At 39.2% G+C, this 19,744-nt stretch overlaps 3 protein-coding genes across 3 annotated transcripts; all 3 read right to left on the minus strand.

Annotated features, from left to right (window-relative positions):
• Nucleotides 1–450: 450 nt before the first annotated feature.
• LOC113272079 lies at nucleotides 451–2,723 on the minus strand. Its single transcript, XM_026521985.1, has 3 exons — nucleotides 2,330–2,723; nucleotides 1,392–2,120; nucleotides 451–1,295 (listed from the first exon to the last, which is right to left on the minus strand). Exons 1-3 carry the CDS (start codon nucleotides 2,721–2,723, stop codon nucleotides 451–453), a joined length of 1,968 nt encoding a protein of 655 aa, XP_026377770.1.
• A 1,873-nt stretch (nucleotides 2,724–4,596) lies between these two features.
• Nucleotides 4,597–5,628, minus strand: LOC113272080. Its single transcript, XM_026521986.1, has one exon. The coding sequence runs from the start codon at nucleotides 5,626–5,628 to the stop codon at nucleotides 4,597–4,599; it is 1,032 nt and encodes a 343-aa protein (XP_026377771.1).
• An 11,173-nt stretch (nucleotides 5,629–16,801) lies between these two features.
• Nucleotides 16,802–17,626, minus strand: LOC113272081 (uncharacterized mitochondrial protein AtMg00310-like). The gene has a single exon (XM_026521987.1). It carries the CDS (start codon nucleotides 17,624–17,626, stop codon nucleotides 16,802–16,804), a length of 825 nt encoding a protein of 274 aa, XP_026377772.1.
• Nucleotides 17,627–19,744: the final 2,118 nt, after the last annotated feature.

The following is a 19,744-nucleotide window of genomic DNA, read 5'->3' on the forward strand; positions in this document are numbered from 1 at the left end:
GGGACCAATCCTACTATTCAAGATGCGCGCAGAGTCGAGATGTGTACATTTTTCACATGCCTGGACAGGTGAAAATGTTCGCCACATTTGTTGAAGTCCCGTATGATGTAGATACAATTGGAATAGGGTAAAAATGCTCGAACTGTGCATTCACCAAATCTGCGAGGTGTCAGAGAAGTTGCTGAGAGTAGACTTGAACTGTACTGTTTTTCCATTTAGGGCTGACTGCGGGTTTGAATGTCCTCTACAGCTTATAATTAAACACGGACAATTTTGATAAACTGTGGAATACCAAAATAATGCTGAATTAAATTTCTGAACGGAAATAACAAGATAAATACCTACTGCTCGACAACAGCTTCCTCATTAAAACCTTTGCGTGGAAAACCCAGTGGGATAAAACCATCATAAAGGAAAAAGAGTGCAGCACAACAGGATTTGAAATTACTCTTAATGATAAAACTTCTTCAAGTGGAACGAATTCCATGGTTTCCATGGTTTTGAATGTTGAGAACCATCGAGATTCCTTAGGTAGTATGAACCACGAGACGCTGGCCTGTCCACTATGTATGGACCTTCCCAGTTTCCTCCGAGCTTTCCACAGTTCGGTTCCATTGTGGCTTCTCGGGTTTTCTTCAAGACATATTCCCTTGGTTTGAATGACTGTTCTCCGACTTTACGATCATAGCTCAGCTTGATTGCCTGCTGGTATCGGATCAACTGCTGTAAGGATATTTCTCTTTGTTCTTCTAGCAACTTTATATCCAAAGCTAGTATGTTGTCATTTGTCCCAGATTTGACAGCGCGAGTTTTGGTAGTCTTGAGATGTACCTCAGTAGGTATGACTGCCTCTGTCCCATAAGCCAGTGTAAATGGGGAAAATCCAGTTGACCTTTTCGGGGTCGTTTGATAGGACCATAAGACTCCAGGTAATTCTTTTGTCCATTTTCCTTTCGTTTTCTCCAGCATTTTCTTGAGATTTTCCATAATAACACGATTGGTTGCTTCCGCCTGCCTGTTGCTCTGAGTATAATAAGGAGATGAGAAATTTTTGCGAATATTCAGGTTCTTGCAGAAATCTTTGATCACCCCAGAATCGAACTGCTTCCCATTGTCTGATACTAACTCGCTTGGGATTCCAAATCTGCATACGATATTCTCCCATATGAACCTTTTCACATCATTTCTGGTAACATGTACCAATGCCACTGCTTCGATCCATTTGGTGAAATAATCAGTAGCGGCTAGTACGAATTTCACTCCTCCAGGAGCTTTGGGGAGTGGTCCGACGATGTCTATCCCCCACTTACCGGACAGTCAGGGACTAAAAACTGGATGCAATTCGTTGGCGGGCCTTTTAGGAATTGGAGCGTGGTCTTGGCATGGCACACATTTCAACGCGTATTCTTTAGCATCTTTCTGCATGTATGACCAGAAATACCCTTGAGTAAGTATCATGTGCGCTAGACTGTGCCCTCCAGAATGGTTGTCACATATTCCTTCATGAGCCTTCACCAATATCTGTTGACCTTCTTCGGCTGATATGCATTGCAAAAATGGCTCCAAAGCTACAGGTTTGCGGTATAACAGTCCCTCGATCATTGAATATCTCCATGCATTGTTTTTTACCTTTGAAGCAAGTTTCTCATCTTCTGGTAGTTTACTGGTTGTTAAATACCGGATATAAGGATGACGCCAGTCTGAGGCGTTTTCAGCAGGATTGTCTGAATCATCTATCACTGGACTGTCAACATGCATATTGTTGTTGATGTTCTCGGTATCTCCCTGTGCTGGTGTAGCTGCCCTCTCGCTCCCACTAGCGTGTTCGAGAGACAGAACAAAGTGGTTGTCGGAGATGCTAGGTAACTCTTGGAAATCTACTACAACGAAACTGGTGGTATCAGTTTCGACCGCGGAAGAAAGATATGCTAAAGCATCTGCGTGCCTGTTTTCCAACCGCGGTCGCTGCCCAATAGAGAACTGGTCGAACTCATTTTCCATCTCTCTCATATGATCCAAATATAGGGCCATCCTCTCTTCCTTGGCTCTGTAGTTCCCCAGAAACTGGTTAACTACTATCATGGAATCAGTTATACCATCTTCACGTTCTTCCCATCTAACTGTATGACAGCCTTTAAACCGATAATTGCTGCTTCGTATTCAGCTTCATTGTTTGATGCTTGAAAACCCAATCTGGTTGCTTTCTCGATCCTCGAACCTTCGAGAGTAAGGATGACACATCCAACTCCAACTCCACCAACATTTGATGACCCATCAGTAAACACGGTCCATAATGGTTAAGGTGTATCGACCTCCAGTACGGACTCACCCCCAGTTTGATCAGTGGCTGACTCTATGGGTTTTAACAACTCTTCTTCTTCTCCGGCAACCGTTTTTATGTCGTCCACAGGGAAATCTGCTAGCAATGCAGCCAGGGCGTGTCCTTTCTCTGCAGTTCTGGTTTCGTACTTGATTTCATATGCCCCCAGAAAATTTGACCAGATGGCTAGTTGGTTGGAATCATCAGCACATTCCAGGATTCTCTTCAGCGGGTATTCTGAGTAGACTACGATATACCTCCCTTGGAAATAAGGCTTGAGGCGACGAGATGCATGCAAAAGTGCAAGCGCTATCTTGTCAATTTTCTTGTACCGTGTTTCCTCCCTCGTCAAAGATTCACTGATGAAGTAAACATGCTTTTCATGTGGATCCGTAACAAACATCACTACACTTACAACGTTCTCGTTACAGCATTAAACTCTGATAGGTTGTCCAGTCTTTGGACTCACCAAAACTAGGGGTTTGACAAATACTGTTTGATCTCATCGAAAGCTTTCTCGCACTCATCCGTCCAACCAAAATTCACTGCTTTCTTCAAAACATCAAAGAATGGTTTGAATCGATCCGACGAGCGTGAAATGAACCGATTTAACGCTGCTAATCGTCCCGCTAGCTTTTGGACCTCCTTCTTTGTTCTTGGGGATGGCATCTCTCCGATGGCTCTAATTTGCTCCGGATTCGCCTCGATTCCTCTGTGCTTCATCAAGTATCCAAGGAACTTTCCCGAGGATATCCCGAACGAACATTTTGCTGGATTGAGTTTCATACGATATTGCCTCAAGATATCAAACGTCTTCTATAGATCAAGAAAATGTAACTGCTTTTGCTCAGATTTCACTACCATATCGTCGATGTATACTTCCATCGTATTCCAAGTCAGATCCTTGAACATATGGTTTAACAAATTCTGGTAGGTCGCCCCTGCGTTCTTTATCCCGAACGGCATTACAGTATAGCAGTAAACTCCTCTGTCAGTCACAAATGCAGTATACTCTTGATCTTCCTCGAACAAAGGTATTTGGTTATACCCTGAAAAACCATCCATGAATGGCAATCTCCCGAACCCATAGGTTACATCCACCAAATCTATTATCTTCCGTATCGGTTATGGATCACTCGCACATGCTTTATTCAAATCAGTAAAATCGATACAGACACGAATTTTACCATTCTTCTTTGGAACAGGTACCACATTAGACAGCCAGTGTGGATACTGCACTAGTCGAATAAAGCCTGCTTCCAAAAGCTTTTCGACTTCTGCAGTAACTCCATCTTTTTTGATTTGTGCCATATTCCTCATTTTCTGACGAACTGGATGGAACTTCTCATCGATATTTAGCCTGTGGCAGGCTACATTCGGATCTATCCCAGGCATCTCAGCAAAATTCCATGCGAAAATGTCAGCGTTTCCCGTTCGTGTTGCAGGAAGATCTGCCCCTACGAACGTTGTTTTGTGCTTCTCATCTCCAATCAGGACCTCGATCAGTTTCTCAACTATTGGACATTCAACTGCGTCCTCTCCCATATATGATTCTGGAGGGACAGGATTCTGTAATTGTTATTTCTGATCGACTCGCATGATTTGGTTCCCGCTAACTTCTAACTTCTTGTACTCATCCATAGCACTCTCGTGACACTTGTGGGCGGCCATCTGGTCTCTTCTAACTTTCACGAATCCTTCAGGGGTAATAAACTTCAGACATTGATGATATGAGGATGTGACTACACCGATCTCATGCTGTCAGTCTCGTCCTACAATCACATTGTATAGAGCTCGACAATCAAGCAACAAGAAACTGCCTAAAACGTACTTGTCAGCCACTGTTATAGGTATCTTCACTTTTCCGATCGCCTTTGTAACTTCGCCACTAAAATGTATAATTGGATTTTCATCCTCTTCGATCAGGTCGTGTGAGAGATTCATAGAGGAATAGGCTCCTGAAAACAGCACGCTCACTGAGCTTCCTGTATCCACTAGAATCCGGTGTACATGAAACATGCCAATCCAAGCAGTTATAACGATAACATCATTGTGTGGAGCATATACACCTATCATGTCTGCTTCAGAGAACTCGATATTTGTGCACCCAAGCTCCCGAATTTCTGCTCTGTTTCTACTGACAAAATCAATATGATTTGTCAAGTACCATTCTTTTAAATTCCTGAGATTTCTCCTGGTCTCATCTTCCGATGCTCGTCTGATCATTGAATGGATCCTGCGTGACTGACGTTAATCACATGTGTTGTGCCAAATTGTCAAGGACCTTTCCCGAAATTATTTTTCACGTACTCTTGTAGTTTTCCAGCGTCTATCATTCGCTGGACCTCGATCTGTAAAGAGCGGCAATTCTCAGTCTTCTGACCATGGTCCTTGTGAAAGTTGCAGTATTTGCTCTTATCATGTTTATCGCGTTTCTCCGCTGGCACAGGACGAGGGGGGCTTAAATCCTTGCTTATTTTCTCATACAACTCTGTAAGCCGTATGTTCAACGGTGTCATCTTCCAATTATGATATTTCTGATATCCAGTTTCCATTCGTTCACCTTGGTTTTTCTCTCGAACCTCACCTCGATCATTTTGCTGCCCGCTCGAACGGTTCTTCGACTTGTCTTTCCTCCCATCATTTGGATGATTGGACGATCTGTTAACTTCTCTTGTATCTCGAGCTTTGGAATCATCCTGCACTCGAGCGTATTCTTCAGCTCGATCATACAATTCTTCAGCTCGATCATACAATTCTTCAAGAGTTTTGGGTGGTCTCTTGACCAAGGAACCGTACACACCTCTTTCATCATATTGGTATGCCTGTTTGTAAGCTTCTATGACGACTTGGTCGTTGGCACCATCTACATCGGTCAATTCTTGCTTGAAGAGCCGAGTAAATTGTCTGATACTTTCCTCCTTCCGAATTACTAAAAGGAAAAATGTGTGGCATCCCTTCCGATCACGTCTGTTATACTTGTAATGAGAGCAGAATTCTCCAACCAGCTCATGGTAAGTATTAATTGACTGTGCCGGGAGTTGATTGAACCACTTTATTGCTCCACCATCCAGTGACTGTGGAAACATTTTGCACATCAATTCATCGCTAAACTTCCACAGAGTCATGGCAGTTTCATAGTGTAAAACATGCTGATCTGGATCATCTGTTTTCTCATCGAATTCTGGCAGCTTTGGAACTTGAAAATTCATTGGCGGTAGGAATTCTCTGATGTTCAGCTTGAAAGGAGCTCTTGCGTTTCGATGTAACTTGTCTATCCTTTCTTCTCTAGAACGCTTTTCCGACATTACTTTCTCGATCATCTTTCATAGGCGAGCATCTGTTATTGCGTTCACGTCGCCATCAGAGGAACTGTCTTCCTGCTCATAATCTGGGTCCTCTGGAATATGAGATGTAGATTTCATTCTTTTCCTTCGGGGTCCAGTGGGTTCTCTTCCATCTCTGCCTTGCTCCGAACGAGCATAGTAATCGTGCAAAAATTCTCTCTCATCGTGTCGATGTTGAACCTCATCTTCGTCATTCCTGGGACGTTTTGAATAGGTGGTAGTTCTGGCCGCACTCTGCTGAGTTGCAGCTGGCCGGGTCCCTACTCGCCGCAGGCATACACACCTTCGTTTAGGTAAATCTCTAGCGACCAACAGATTTCCCTCTGGTCGATCAAGATCGATCACTTCTCTATTTGAGTTTGCATCTTGTTGGCCAATTCGACTTCCAAGGCGTTTCCATACAGGCCGACTCCTATGGTTCCTCTGGTTGTTCAGATTACCAGACCTAGGTCGAGGCTGGTTTTCGCATTCTAATCTCAGGAGAGCGTTCTCCTTCTCCAACTCGTTCAGCCGATTGAGTAACAGTTCTTCCTCTGTACTAGGAGTCGCGGTGCGTCCATCTTGCAGGTCCTGTCGATCGTCATTCCTCCTAGACGGGATGCCGAACACATGTCCTATGTTTCCTCGAACTTGTTTGTTGTCCCCATCAACATACATTCCTTCGTTATCGATCATTGGTTGTTTTTCCCTTCTCCGATTCAGATCTAGAGTTCTGTCACGGAAACGATCTCGATCTCGTCTACGATCCAGGGATCTGTTATGAGCATGATCTCGATCTCGATCACGATCTAAGGCTTTGTCATCAACACGATTTTGACCCTGCCTGATTCCAGTGGGTACTGCTGGAGCTGACTAAACCTCAATTTCGTGCCTTTCAGATCTTCGTGCAGTCTGTCTGACCACTGCCATAACTCAATTTGGTAAAACACGATTATCTTTCCTCGAAAACCTTGGTCGGAGCCAATGTTTGTATGGTAAAATTACTTCTACCCCAAACACGAATTTGATGATGATTTTGTCGAAAATCGATCCACTGCTTGAATCTCCAATTGAAAAGTGTAGGGGGGTACCTTCAAAATACCCTCCGATGCTTAAGTTAGCTTAGATTTTTGACAGATAATTTTTATAAGGAATATTGCATACTTTTTGGGTTGTGAACCCCTCTATTTATATGATGCGAATTAAAATCTCTTCACATGCCCTGCATGCCTACTGGCATAAATTACATTGATTTTCCATGCATGCCTCCTCAACATAAATTATATTTATTCTCCCTGAATGCCTCCTCAACATAAAGTCTATTGATTTTCCCTGCATGCCTCCTCAACATATTCTGGAATCTTCCAGAACATTCCTCTAGACTATGGAACTAGCCAAGCTAAAATGGCGTAAAAGGTTGGCCCAAACAAATAGGTGTATATATTAAGCCCAAGAGCAATAATTCACTTAAGCCCACAGTGGGGCATAAAAATCCGTTAGGAAAATAGCATGGAGAGGAGAAATCCAGGGCTATGGAATTAAACTATAGATGCGCTGAATCAGGGCTATGTGATTAAGTTGTACCGCGCTGCACTGAAACAGAACTATGGCATTAAGTTACGTCGCGCTGCACTATAACAGAACCAACTGGCCGCCAGAACTGCCGTCGGACCCTGCCGCCGACCGCTGCAGCCGGTCCCTGCCGCCGGCCACTGCCTCCGATCCCTGCCGCCGACCACTGCCGGCTAGAACTTCCTCCAGCCACTACCTCCGGCCGCTGCCGCCGACCAATACCGCCGACCGATGCTGCCGGTCACTACCGCCAGGTTGCCGATGCCAGAGAAGATGACTGGGCCTGGGACAGTGACGTCACACTCACGTCACTCTTTGCTGACGTCATGATGACGTTGCTGTTTGACTGGGCAGTTGACTGTGTATTTCTTGCATGCGTGCACTAGTACAAAAATGATGTTAGGTAACAGTTAGAAACCGTTACAGTAGCACTTCTGTAACAGTTTTGATTTTTTCCATGGTGTTACCAAAGCCCCTGTTACGGAAAGCTTATAAAAACTGTTACAAAATATCACTTCAGAAATGTTACATAACGACTAAAACTGTCATTGTTCGTGGTCTTTCGTAGCAGTTTACCAAAAATATTTTTACTGAATCAGCACTAACGTAACATAATCTTCACAAAACTATCACCGTTCACATTTTATGGTAGAATATTTGGAAATAAACTGTTGCTACTATTAGAGCAGAAGTAACAGTTTTTAGTTAAATTGTATCATAATCCTGGGTTATAGTAACATATTATTATTAAAGTGTCATTAGATTTCCCTTTCAAGCTACCTAGAGTAACAGTTCCCTCACAAAACTATCACCATAAGCCACTTGTGGTAACATATTTAACCACTGAGTTATCAACGATACGAAGCTAAAATGAACCTAAAATGAAAAATCAGTGGTAAAAAACATTAAAAGGATGGAACATCAACATTCTATTAAATCTTTAGTTCAATTACAGTACAACCTGAACTCAGTTGACATATAAAATTACTTGCACCTCCTAAGTTAATTCAAAAGTTCAAATCACTATAATTTTCAAATATTCACAGACAAGTTTAATTCTTCAAAACAAATAAACTGAACCGGAGTTGCATTTTCTGAAACGACACCTGCACATGGTACTCTTTTTGGATCACATAGATAAACAATAAAACACCAATATCTACATAATAAACTTCCATGTCGGCAACCCTGGCCACAAAGATGTCCTTTAGTCTCCAAAGCCGATTAAATTTTGCAGAAGTTACAAAGAAGCATCTAGCCTCCTTGAAAATTAAAGAAATGAAAAGAACCTTCACTATGAAGAAAAAAAAAACTAAATGTAAAAATCAAATATATATGTACCGAAAGCACGAGCATCTGCAGTTAATCAAGCAAAGAGATTTACTTGACTGGAGGAATTAATTTGACTAGAGAAACCACTGTAGTAAAGGACTTTCATGTACCATAATCCCGAATACGAATTTAATAACTTACATATAAGAAATATTTATTACTACATTAACTTCTTCCAAGGTTTTGCATCCCTTTAACCAACTTCTTGGATCCAGTAATATAATAAAATACTTCAAAAAGTTTCAAACAAGTTATATGCTAAAACCAGGTTAAGCAAAAAGTTTGCAAACAATAAATATATAAGATGTTTCCAGGACACACATAGTTGCATACATATACTTTTAGTAAACTAGAACACTAAGAAGTGAGGATTTATCCATGATATGATATGATTTCCCTTAGGTTGCCAAATCTCATTAGAATCCACCCATATGAAGTGCAAAAACACAAACACGTGCAAAAGTATGCACATGTTTCGGTTTAGATATAAAAGTGATAAATGTTTTTATCTCCTCAACTAAGATACTCCTGAAATGAAAGGAAGTAGACTTACTTGTACAGGAACGTCAGGATTTTAAAGCTTAATTTGAAAAGCCTTGGAGTCTCAATTTATAGAGTATTCTTTGGAAATATCAGGCATTATATGCAACTTCTTATCAGCTATGTGGGGGGTTCGATGATAATTTTTCCTTGAACTGATCACCAAGTAAAATTAAATCATTGGTTTAGTATTAGAAGCTTAATTTATTAAACAAAGAAGCATGACTTGTATTAAAAAATGTACAGTTGCTCATCATCTCCTGATTCGCAAAGGGTTCAACAACATTCTTATATCTGTCATTGCTTGAGCTACGTAATTCTGGCAAATATATGAATCTTTCCACAGCAACCCCAGAGAGACACAACCTCTGACTTCTTGCGGACACATTGCAAAAAAGGTATAGTCTTCAAAATCGCATTCATGGGTCACATGAAAGGGGCAAAAATTAAGAAAACTAACATCAAATAGACGCTATGTACAGAATATATCAAGTCAGGTCTATAAACCAGAGTTCAGAGCCTAAACTTAATAATTGAAAAATGAGAAAAGAAGTTTAGGAACCAATTATAAAAATGGAAGTTGCACCAGCGTTCACTTAGATTAAGATGATTGGAATGACGAATACAGTACCTTTGCTTTAGCATTACCGAATGGTTCCTGAGATACTCCAGCATAATTGTTCTACAAAATCGTTAACTAAGAGACCTTCAGCTTGTTAAAAAAGAGAGCAAACCAACCTCAATAGAGAAAATAAGATAAAACCAAATTATAAATTAGGGATTTCACTAAAAAACCCAAAATCACGTACCTAGTAGTATATGAGAATCACATGTTTTAAATCCTTGGAAATCAGGTGACGGAGGACCATAATTTTCCCTCAGAGGAAGAAATCAAGGAAAATAAAGATGAAGTTCATGTGGTTTATAATTTGCACAGAGTGAAGGCTTTGAACAAGAACAAAATCGAAAAAATTATGGTGTGTGATCCAGAGCAATTGAAAACAAAAGATGAACCCTTTATCGAATCCAAATCAAAAAATCTCAGAGAAAGAGAGATAGTGAGTGATCGAGATCCCTATGTCGAACCAAAAATAAAGACCTAGAATTTTCTAAGAGAGCGAAGCGTAAAATTAAAGAGATGGGATCTTCCTGTAGATAGATTGGTTTTTTTATTTAACGAGAATAGAAACATGGGTGATGAAATTGAGAGATTGGGTTACAGGTTCTTCTGGAGCTTTCAGCGGAGCTGAGAGGTGAAGCCGAGAGGTTAGGGAGAACTGTATTTTTTACGGATTCCCTTGACATACATATCGATTCTCATTTAAATCATAACCGCACAGTAAATGGACGGCCGTAATTATAAGAACAGCTCCTAATTAGATAACAGGTTTATATAAAACCTGTTACAATATCCCGAGAATAGTAACAGTTTGCAACTGTTATCATACACCGAGATATAGTAACAGGTTTCTTCAAAACCTGTCATTGTACGGCTGTTCAATAACGGTTGAAAACGGTTACAGTTGTTGGTCATTAACGATGACAGTTTTGATAATAAACTGTTACATATGCTTTACCACTAACTATTTTTTAACAGTTCATTTGTGAACTGTCATCGTTTTTTATACTGAAGTGTTACCAAATCCCATTTTTGTACTAGTGGTGGCAGGTACGGATTGGTGGACCTGTTTGACATGGCAGTGCTGATGTGGAGCTTTCTTGCTACTAGGCTTGGAGTTCCTTTCACATGGGCTTGTACAAGGAGTGTTTTGCTAGTGAGGCATAGTTATCCATATTTGGCTAATCAAGGGAAGCACCTTAGTCCCAATGAACCCCTCTTAGCTAATAGGAGGAGTTTTGTAGGTCTAAGTTATCCCATTTTTTGTGTAGAATATTAGGGGTACAAAAAATAGGCTATGACCGGCTACACCACAACTCTCAACAAAAATTAAGATTAATTCATCTTATCTGAAATAGCTTGTAATCGGTTACACCTTGCTTCCAAAACGTAGCTTGTGAACAGTTACACCTTGCGGGTAAGATTCCATCGGAATATTGCCAGAAACCTTAAGCACAAAGAATTTTGTGAACTTCGAGAAAGAAACTGGCTTCGAGATCAAAACCTGGCCATGAGGGGACTACTAGAAGTCTGAGAGTTCACAAAAACGATGAATCCAACCATTCATAACATACGCTATGACCGGCCATACCACAACTCTCAACAAAAGTTAAGATTAGTTCAGCTAAACCGAAATAGCTTGTAATCGGTCACACCTTGATTTCAAAGCGTAGCTTGTGAACGGTTAAACCTTGTGGGTAAGATTCCTTGGGAATATTGCCATAAACATTAAACTCACACAAGTTCATGAACTTCGAGAAAGAAACTGGCTCCGAGATCGAAACCTGGCCATGAGCGGACTACTACAAGTCTGAGAGTTTGCAAAAACGATGAATGCAACCATTCATAACATAGGCTATGACAGGTCATACCACAACTTTCAACAAAAGTTAAGATTAGATCAGTTTAACCGCAATAGCTTGTAATCGGTTACACCTTGCTTCCAAAACGTAGCTTGTGAACGGTTACACCTTGCGGGTAAGTTTACATGGGAATATTGCCAGAAACCTTAAATACACACAAGTTTGTGAACTTCGAGAAAGAAAATGGCTCCGAGATCGAAACCTGGCCATGAACGGAATACAAGAAGTCTGGGAGTTCACAAAAACGATGAATCCAACCATTCATAACATAGAATATGACCGGTTATACCACAAATCTCGACAAAAGTTAAGATTAGTTAAGCTTAACCGAAATAGCTTGTAATCGGTTACACCTTGCTTCCAAAACGTAACTTGTGAATGGTTACACCTTGCGGGTAACACTCCATGGGAATATTGCCAGAAACCTTAAACACACACAAGTTTGTGAACTTCGAGAAAGAAACTGGCTCAGAGATAGAAACCTGGCCATGAGCGGACTACTAGAAGTCTGAGAGTTCGCAAAAACCGATGAATCCAACCATTCATAACATAGGCTATGACCGGTTATACCACAACTCTCAACAAAAGTTAAGATAGTTTATCTTAGCCGATATAACTTGTAATCGGTTACACCTTTCTTCCAAAACGTAGCTTGTGAATGGTTACACCTTCCGGGGAATATTCCATGGGAAAGTTGCCAGAAACCTAAAACACACACAAGTTCGTGAACTTCGAGAAAGAAACTGTCTTCGAGATCGAAACCTGGCCATGGGACTACTAAAAGTATGAGAGTTTGCAAAAATGACGAATCCAACCGTTCATAACATAGGCTTTGACCGGTTATACCAGAACTCTTAAAAAAAGTTAAGATTAGTTTAGCTTAACCAAAATAGCTTGTAATTGGTTACACCTTTCTTCCAAAACAAAGCTTGTGAACGGTTACACTTTACGTGTAAGATTCCATGTGAATAATGCCAGAAACCTTAAACACACACAAGTTGGTGAACTTCGAGAAAGAAACTGGCTCCGAGATCGAAACCTGTCCATGAGCGGACTACTAAAATTCTGAGAGTTCGAAAAAACGACAAATCCAACCATTCATAACATAGGCTATGACCTGTTATACCACAACTCTCAACAAAAGTTAAGATTAATTCAGCTTAACTGAAATAGCTTGTAATCGGTTACACCTTGCTTCCAAAACGTAGCTTGTGAACAGTTACACCTTGCGGGTAAGATTCCATGGGAATATTGCCAGAAACATTAAACACACACAAGTTCATGAACTTAGAGAAAGAAACTGGCTCCAAGATCGAAAACTAGCCATGAGCTGACTAATAGAAGTCTGAGAGTTCGCAAAAATGATGAATCCAACCATTCATAACATTGGCTATGACAGGTTATACCACAACTCTCAACAAAAGTTAAGATTAGTTCAGCTTAACCGAAATAGCTTGTAATCGGCTACACCTTGCTTCCAAAATATATCTTGTGAACGGTTACACCTTGCGGGTAAGATTCCATGGGAATATTGCCAGAAACCTTAAAAACACACAAGTTCGTGAACTTAGAGAAAGAAACTGGCTCCGAGATCGAAACTCGTCCATGAGCGGACTACTAGAAGTCTGAGAGTTCGCAAAAATGATGAATCCAACCACTCATAACATAGGCTATGACTGGTTATACCAAAACTCTTAACAAAAGTTAAGATTAGTTCAGCTTAATCGAAATAGCTTGTAATCGGTTACACCTTGCTTTCAAAACGTAGCTTGTGAACAGTTACACCTTGCGCGAAAGATTCCATGGGAATATTGCCAGAAACCTTAAACACACACAAGTTTGTGAACTTCGAGAAAGAAAATGGCTCCGAGATCGAAACCTGGCCATGAGCGGACTACTAGAAGTCTGAGAGTTCGCAAAAACAATGAATCCAACCACATAACATAAGCTATGACCGGTTATTCCACAACTCTCAACAAAAGTTAAGATTAATTCAGCTTAACCAAAATAGCGTGTAATCGGATACACGTTGCTTCCAAAACGTAGCTTGTGAACGGTTACACCTTTCTCTAACACTTCTAGATTAAATATGATGATCAGTCAATCATGAAAGATAATCAAATGAATCTGATTTTGTTTCAAACTTTGCATTAAGCCACGGTTTTCAAACTTTGCATTCCTTAGATCATAAATGTTTTAGTTCATGAGTATGAACATCATACAATACCGATTCTAGAACTTAACCACTGTGTTCGCATACTAGGTACGCAAACAAGAGTTTGGGACCTTATCAGCTAATTCTCCCAAACCTTAAACAAACCCATTTCCGTCAACTTCGAGGCATAAACCTGGATCCGAGATCGAAACTTTGCGGTAAGTGGACTACTAGCTATAAGTAGAAAACTTTGTAAGAACGATGAATCCAACTATACATAGGAAAGATTCCTTTGGAATATTCCCCAAACCATTTTGAAATTTCAAACATGTAATGCCACGTGTTACATGTGCAGAGTTGGATTAGACGAAGAAAACATATGCGCGTGCTAACGTACAACATACAATGAACATGCTTATGAAAGTTTCTAAATTGGTGTCCAATCGTACGGGAAGAAGTGACACCTGAGAAAGAGTTAGCGTATCATAGAGTCTTAGGGGTATTTTAGGAATAATACGTAATATTTGTTCTGATTTGAGTAATCCAACAAAGAGAGGGAAAACAAAACGTAGGGTAAAATTTTACATAACTAGACTCCAAAAGTGATTTTTTTTAGCAGAATTGAGAAATCTGTTGCAGAAATGAGTAAATTTTTTCGTATCCCTACAACAATCTTTCTTAAGAGTTGTGGAAGGGGGTTGTAGAAAAATTTCACCATAACCATCCATTTCCATCTAAAGCCGTCCATTTAATTTATTTATTTTCCTTAATTTATTTCTAATAATCCTATTTTTTAATATAACCATCATAACATCATAACCATCCATTCAATTATTCCTTAATACCTTCTAATAATCCTATTTCCTCTTCAACCGTCCATTTATTTTCTTTTTTTCCCTTAACATCATTCCTTCCATATCCATTCCTTCCTTATCCTTTTTTCCCCTCTTAACTTCATCGTCTTGAACAGAGCAGCGTCTTCATCTCTCCCTTCATCGATCTCGGCTTTATCTTCTCATGATATTTATTCACCAAATTCATCGTCATCAACAAGTAATCTTACACAAAGTTGAAGGCTGAGGATGAAATCCCCCCAACCTCATTTTCCAACACATTATAATTTTACTTCAACAACTCTTATAAGTGTTGTTATACGTGTTTATTAAAAAAAAACACAAAAAATCAAAAATTATGAACTGTAAGGATGGTTGATGAGCTATACTTCCATGCATTAGGTTCATGTTCGAATCTTCCCTTTAATATTATTTTTCATCATCTTGTTTTGGTGTTATTCAACAACTCTTGTAAAAATTGTGATAGCCTTAGTCACTACATTTATGGAACAGAGTTGTTATAGCTAAATGTCGTCACAACTCTTTTTCTTAAGGAGTTGTCGTTTGTTTTCTTAGCGCAACCCATTGGTCCTAAGGGTTGGAAGTGATAATATACGACAATTCTTCATTTGAAACCAGTTATAAAACATAAGACTTTCTACGATATTTAGCAAAGAGTTGTATATTTTTTCTGTAGCGATCAGCACCAAAACCACTTTCGCCGCCAGCAAACGCAATTTCTATCAGCAGCAACAACACCACTTCCACCACCGTCGCCAAAGAATAAAATTTTTGTATCTGGACGAACATGATGATCTTTAGAACGAACGAACAAGATGATCTTTAGAATTCTTCGTTTCTCCACCAAGTCTTACAAACAACAACGGAAACAAACAATTAAATCAAGAAAACAGAAAAGAGGAAAAAAATGATGAGAAAAAAGAAAAGAGTTAGAGATAAATCACCTTGAAATAAACATGTTCATCACAAAACAAAACCAAATATTTTTTTGAAACAAACCAAATAATAGCCACCACCACCTCCAAATAATCCTTATTTGCGACCGTTACTAGAGACTGTGGTGGATACGGCGGAGTGGTGTTCACAGTGGAATATAAAATCTACAGAGATAAGAATGTGGTGCTTTTCGTTTTTTTTTATAAAAGAAAAATTTATTGATCAGGTTGCAAAAGAATTTTAGTCTCTTGATAAGAGTTCACAAAATTCAACTGGAAAACTATCAAGACAGCTAATATTGGATGTTGTTACTCTGATAGACTTAGCTACAATATCCGCCACTTGATTATCATCTCTACTAACGAAAGAAAACTTACAATAATCAAAACTATGACTTAGATGTTTAATCTCTTTAAGAAGATTTCTATTATCCCATTGTATTAGAAGAGAATTTTCCAATAAGGACTGAATGACAAGCTTAGCGTCTGCTTCAATATGGGTACGACTTAGCTTTAGTTCCTTGGCCCAGATTAAATCTTATCGAATCGCCCTACATTCTCCATTTTCAGGACTTAGTGCTCCATCTGAGTATTGCCCTTGTATTCCTTGACAGGTACCTACAAAATTCTGAAGAACAATCCCCGTACCCAATCGTTTAGAATCATGACAAAATGAAGCATCAATATTCAGTTTAAAGGTGTCTTGTCTAGGAGGTTTCCATCATGGCACAACAATTAATGAGGTACTAGAGTCATGCATGGAGATAGGGTTATGCATGGTACTAGTGCTTAAATAAGAGGATAAATAGTAGTTGATTTTGTGCACAGTGTTGAGAGGATTGAGAGATACTCCCTGGAAAACAGCATCACACCTATTCTTCCAAAGGACCCAAGTTTCAATCATGAGAGAAAGAAATTTTCTTTCATTAGTAGAGCTAAGATTACTAGAGAACCAGTTTTCGACCTATTCTGAAATACTATCAAATTTGTTTCGTTCTTCCTCTATGTTGATATTAAGGTTCTTCCACAAAATTTTTGAGAAATTTCATTCTATCAGTAAGTGTTCAATGGTTTCATAATGGGAACCACACAACCCACATTGAGTATCTAAAAGAATCCTGTAGGACAGCCAACTTAGCTTTGGTTGAGAGAATACCATGAATGCTCTTCCAAGTAAAAAGTTTGATTCTGTGAGCTGCACTGCATTGCCAAAGAGATTTCCAAACTGAGGTATGAATAAGCCGACCATTAATTTAGATGTCTGCATTAGTCATAGTGAGAAGCTTCTAAGCACTTTTGACTGTGAATTTACCATCTCTACATGGGCTCCAGATCATAACATCCTCTTTAATTAAATCCATGAAAATTCCTTGTATTTGCTGAGAACTAGTTTGATCAAACAACTTTTTAAGAAGATCCACATTCCAAGAGTTTAAGTTAGGCAGAAGTAACTCTTTTACATCTTGATAAAATCTGTGAAGGTCATTCATTGGAATTGGGGGGTTGAGGATTACCTGGAATCCATCCAGCCATATCTTAGTCTTTTTCCCGTTATTGACTTCCATGAAGTAATGTTGTTGAATAATAGCTAGACCATTAGTAATCCTATTCCAGATACAAGAACCATTTTTTGCTTCAATCTTTTGATGCAAAATATTGTTCTTTTTGAAGTACTTGTTTTCCATTATTTGAGTATAGAGAGCATTCTTTTCATTAAGTAATCTCCATGCAAGTTTTGTAAGTAGAGCCAAGTTTAGCTTCTCCAAATATCTGAAAGCCATACCACCTAATTCCTTAGGTTTACAAACTTTGTTCCATCCAATGGGGTTTAAGCCTCTGTTGGATTTGTATCCCCAAAAAAATTTCCTTTGAATGGAAGTAAGCTTGTTGAGAACCTGTGTAGGTATCTTGAAAGTGCTCATTTGATAAATTGGGATAGAGTTGAGTACATACTTCATCATAGTCCCCCTGCCTGCTTGAGTAAGAGAAGTAGAAGACCAAGAAGTGTATTTGTTTTGAAAGTTCTCTTCAATACCTTTAAAGGATTCTTGTTTAGAATGACCAAGGTTCACTACAAAAATATCGACTTTTAGCCACAGGCATCTTTCCATGGATTCGCGTTAGTCGTGGCTATTGATGGTATATTTCCACGACTTAGTCTAGGGCGTGGCAGTAGATCGTTCATCTTCCACGGCTCGTACAGTATTTGCTTCGGGATGAAAGTAGACTCATATTTGTATGCCGTGAACGCGTTTATAGAATTTTAGTCACGGCATAGTAGGCTGTGGTAACTGGTGGGCTTTAGCTATGTTAGGAAGGAAATGCCCATATCTCGCCGAATGAAAACTCCTCCCACAATCTTAATTGGAAAAACCTAAGTAAACCTACCCACTTCTCCTTCTTCTTCTCCTCTCAGCCCCCATTATCATTCTCACAAATCGTATAAACCAACTTAACCATACACTACAAAATAGAAGGCCTCTAAGGACGGCCAAAAAGCGTCCCAAGAAGCCCTAAAACCGTCCCAAGAAGCATTTGTGACGGTTTTGTGTTCGTCCCCTATTCTACCGTCACTAATACTTTTTTGTCATACTTTCTTTTAGGGACGGCCTAAAAATAGCCTTAAATTAATTATCTCGTGATCCATAGGGACGGCCAGACCATGAACGTCCCAAATAACCATCTCTAGGGACGGTTTTGAAAAAATGGCCGTCCCTAGAAGCCACCTGTTTTGTAGTGATAATTACCATTAAAATCAAATCAAAACTAAACCAATTGTTCCGAGTTTTCTTTCTTCTTTTCTTCTTCTTCAACGACAACATGGATAATGAGAAGATCGTGTTACAAACCCTAGGTACTGAAATATCTCAGGATAAAGGATATCTCCTTCTCTGTTTGCTTCTCTCGAAAACCAATTTTATGTCTGGGTACTTCCATGTTTATTATGATTTTGTAATTCAATTTTGAAATCTAATCTGTATTACATGGGGTTAGTCGTGGGAGAGTTTGAGATATTTTAATGGAGTTAGCAAATCCCCTGTTAGTCGTGAGAGAGTTTGTCAAAATCTTTTAAAATCTGTGTTAGTGGTGAGAGATTTATAGGGGGTTTCTAAAACTACCTCAAAATCCCTTAAACTCCCTGTTAGTAGAGATTTGATTAGACTCTTTTAAACTCCCTGTTAGTCGTAAAACACTAGAGTCATAGGGAGTTTATAATTTGGGGGAGTTTGAGGGAGTTTCATGATGTTTTTGTGCTTGGACAAAATCTCTCAAAAAACAAGAGATTTCTGAGGAGTTTGGGTTAAACCCCCCAAATTGCCTAAACTCTCTCACACTCCCTCTAAATCCCTAGAGATTTAAATACATTAAAATCCCTAAAGATTTAAATACATTAAAATCTCTCAAACTCTCCCACGACTAACCCCCTGTTAGTTTAATTTTTCTAATTTATAGATATGATATTTCGTAATTGATGGAATTGATGATTAAAGGGAGCATAGGGGAAAAGGGAAAAGAAAGTAAGAGAGAAGTTCAATAGAAGTGGTGGTGGTGGTTTTTCTTTTAACTTCATCAGAAAAAGATGAATATCCCAAAGATTGGTAGGATTTTCTAGAAAGATTACTGGCATGGGTTTTCATTTGTGTTATTCTATATTGATGGGTTGTTCTTATGATTTATGCTGATCTTGTGTGTTGTGTTTACTGATAGAACATAGACACTGTTTGAATCTAGATACGAATCTTGTTTGTTGTTTGTTGTTCTTATGATTTATGCAGTGTAACTAGATTTGAATCTACTGAGGTTATATATAGAAAGTTTCTAGGTAATGTATTCTTAAACGAATTTGTTTTTACGATTATTAATATTCATATGGTTCATTGTCGTATATTCGTGTAAAAGCATTTTAGATCTATTCTTATCAAGGGGATTATATCTCCCCAGTGAGATCGAAGGACAATCACATTGGAATTCATGTATTCTCTTAATAACTCTTAACAAGCTCGTCTTATAGTTGATCAAAATTTGCAGATGCTCGTAGGAATGGGATAAGAACGATTTTACTAAGCAAGGAAATGATTGCAGGCATGAACTGTTTCAGTTTGGAAATGAGTTTCAAACATTCCATAACTCTTTATGAATGCTGTTGATGCTTCCAACTTCTCGTGTTGCAGGTTTTGGTCGAATCAGTGACTTAGTGAGTTTGGAAAATTGGTGTGGCTGATCCAAAA

This window comes from Papaver somniferum, chromosome 4, assembly GCF_003573695.1.
Source record: "Papaver somniferum cultivar HN1 chromosome 4, ASM357369v1, whole genome shotgun sequence".
Classification (NCBI taxonomy): Eukaryota; Viridiplantae; Streptophyta; class Magnoliopsida; order Ranunculales; family Papaveraceae; genus Papaver; species Papaver somniferum.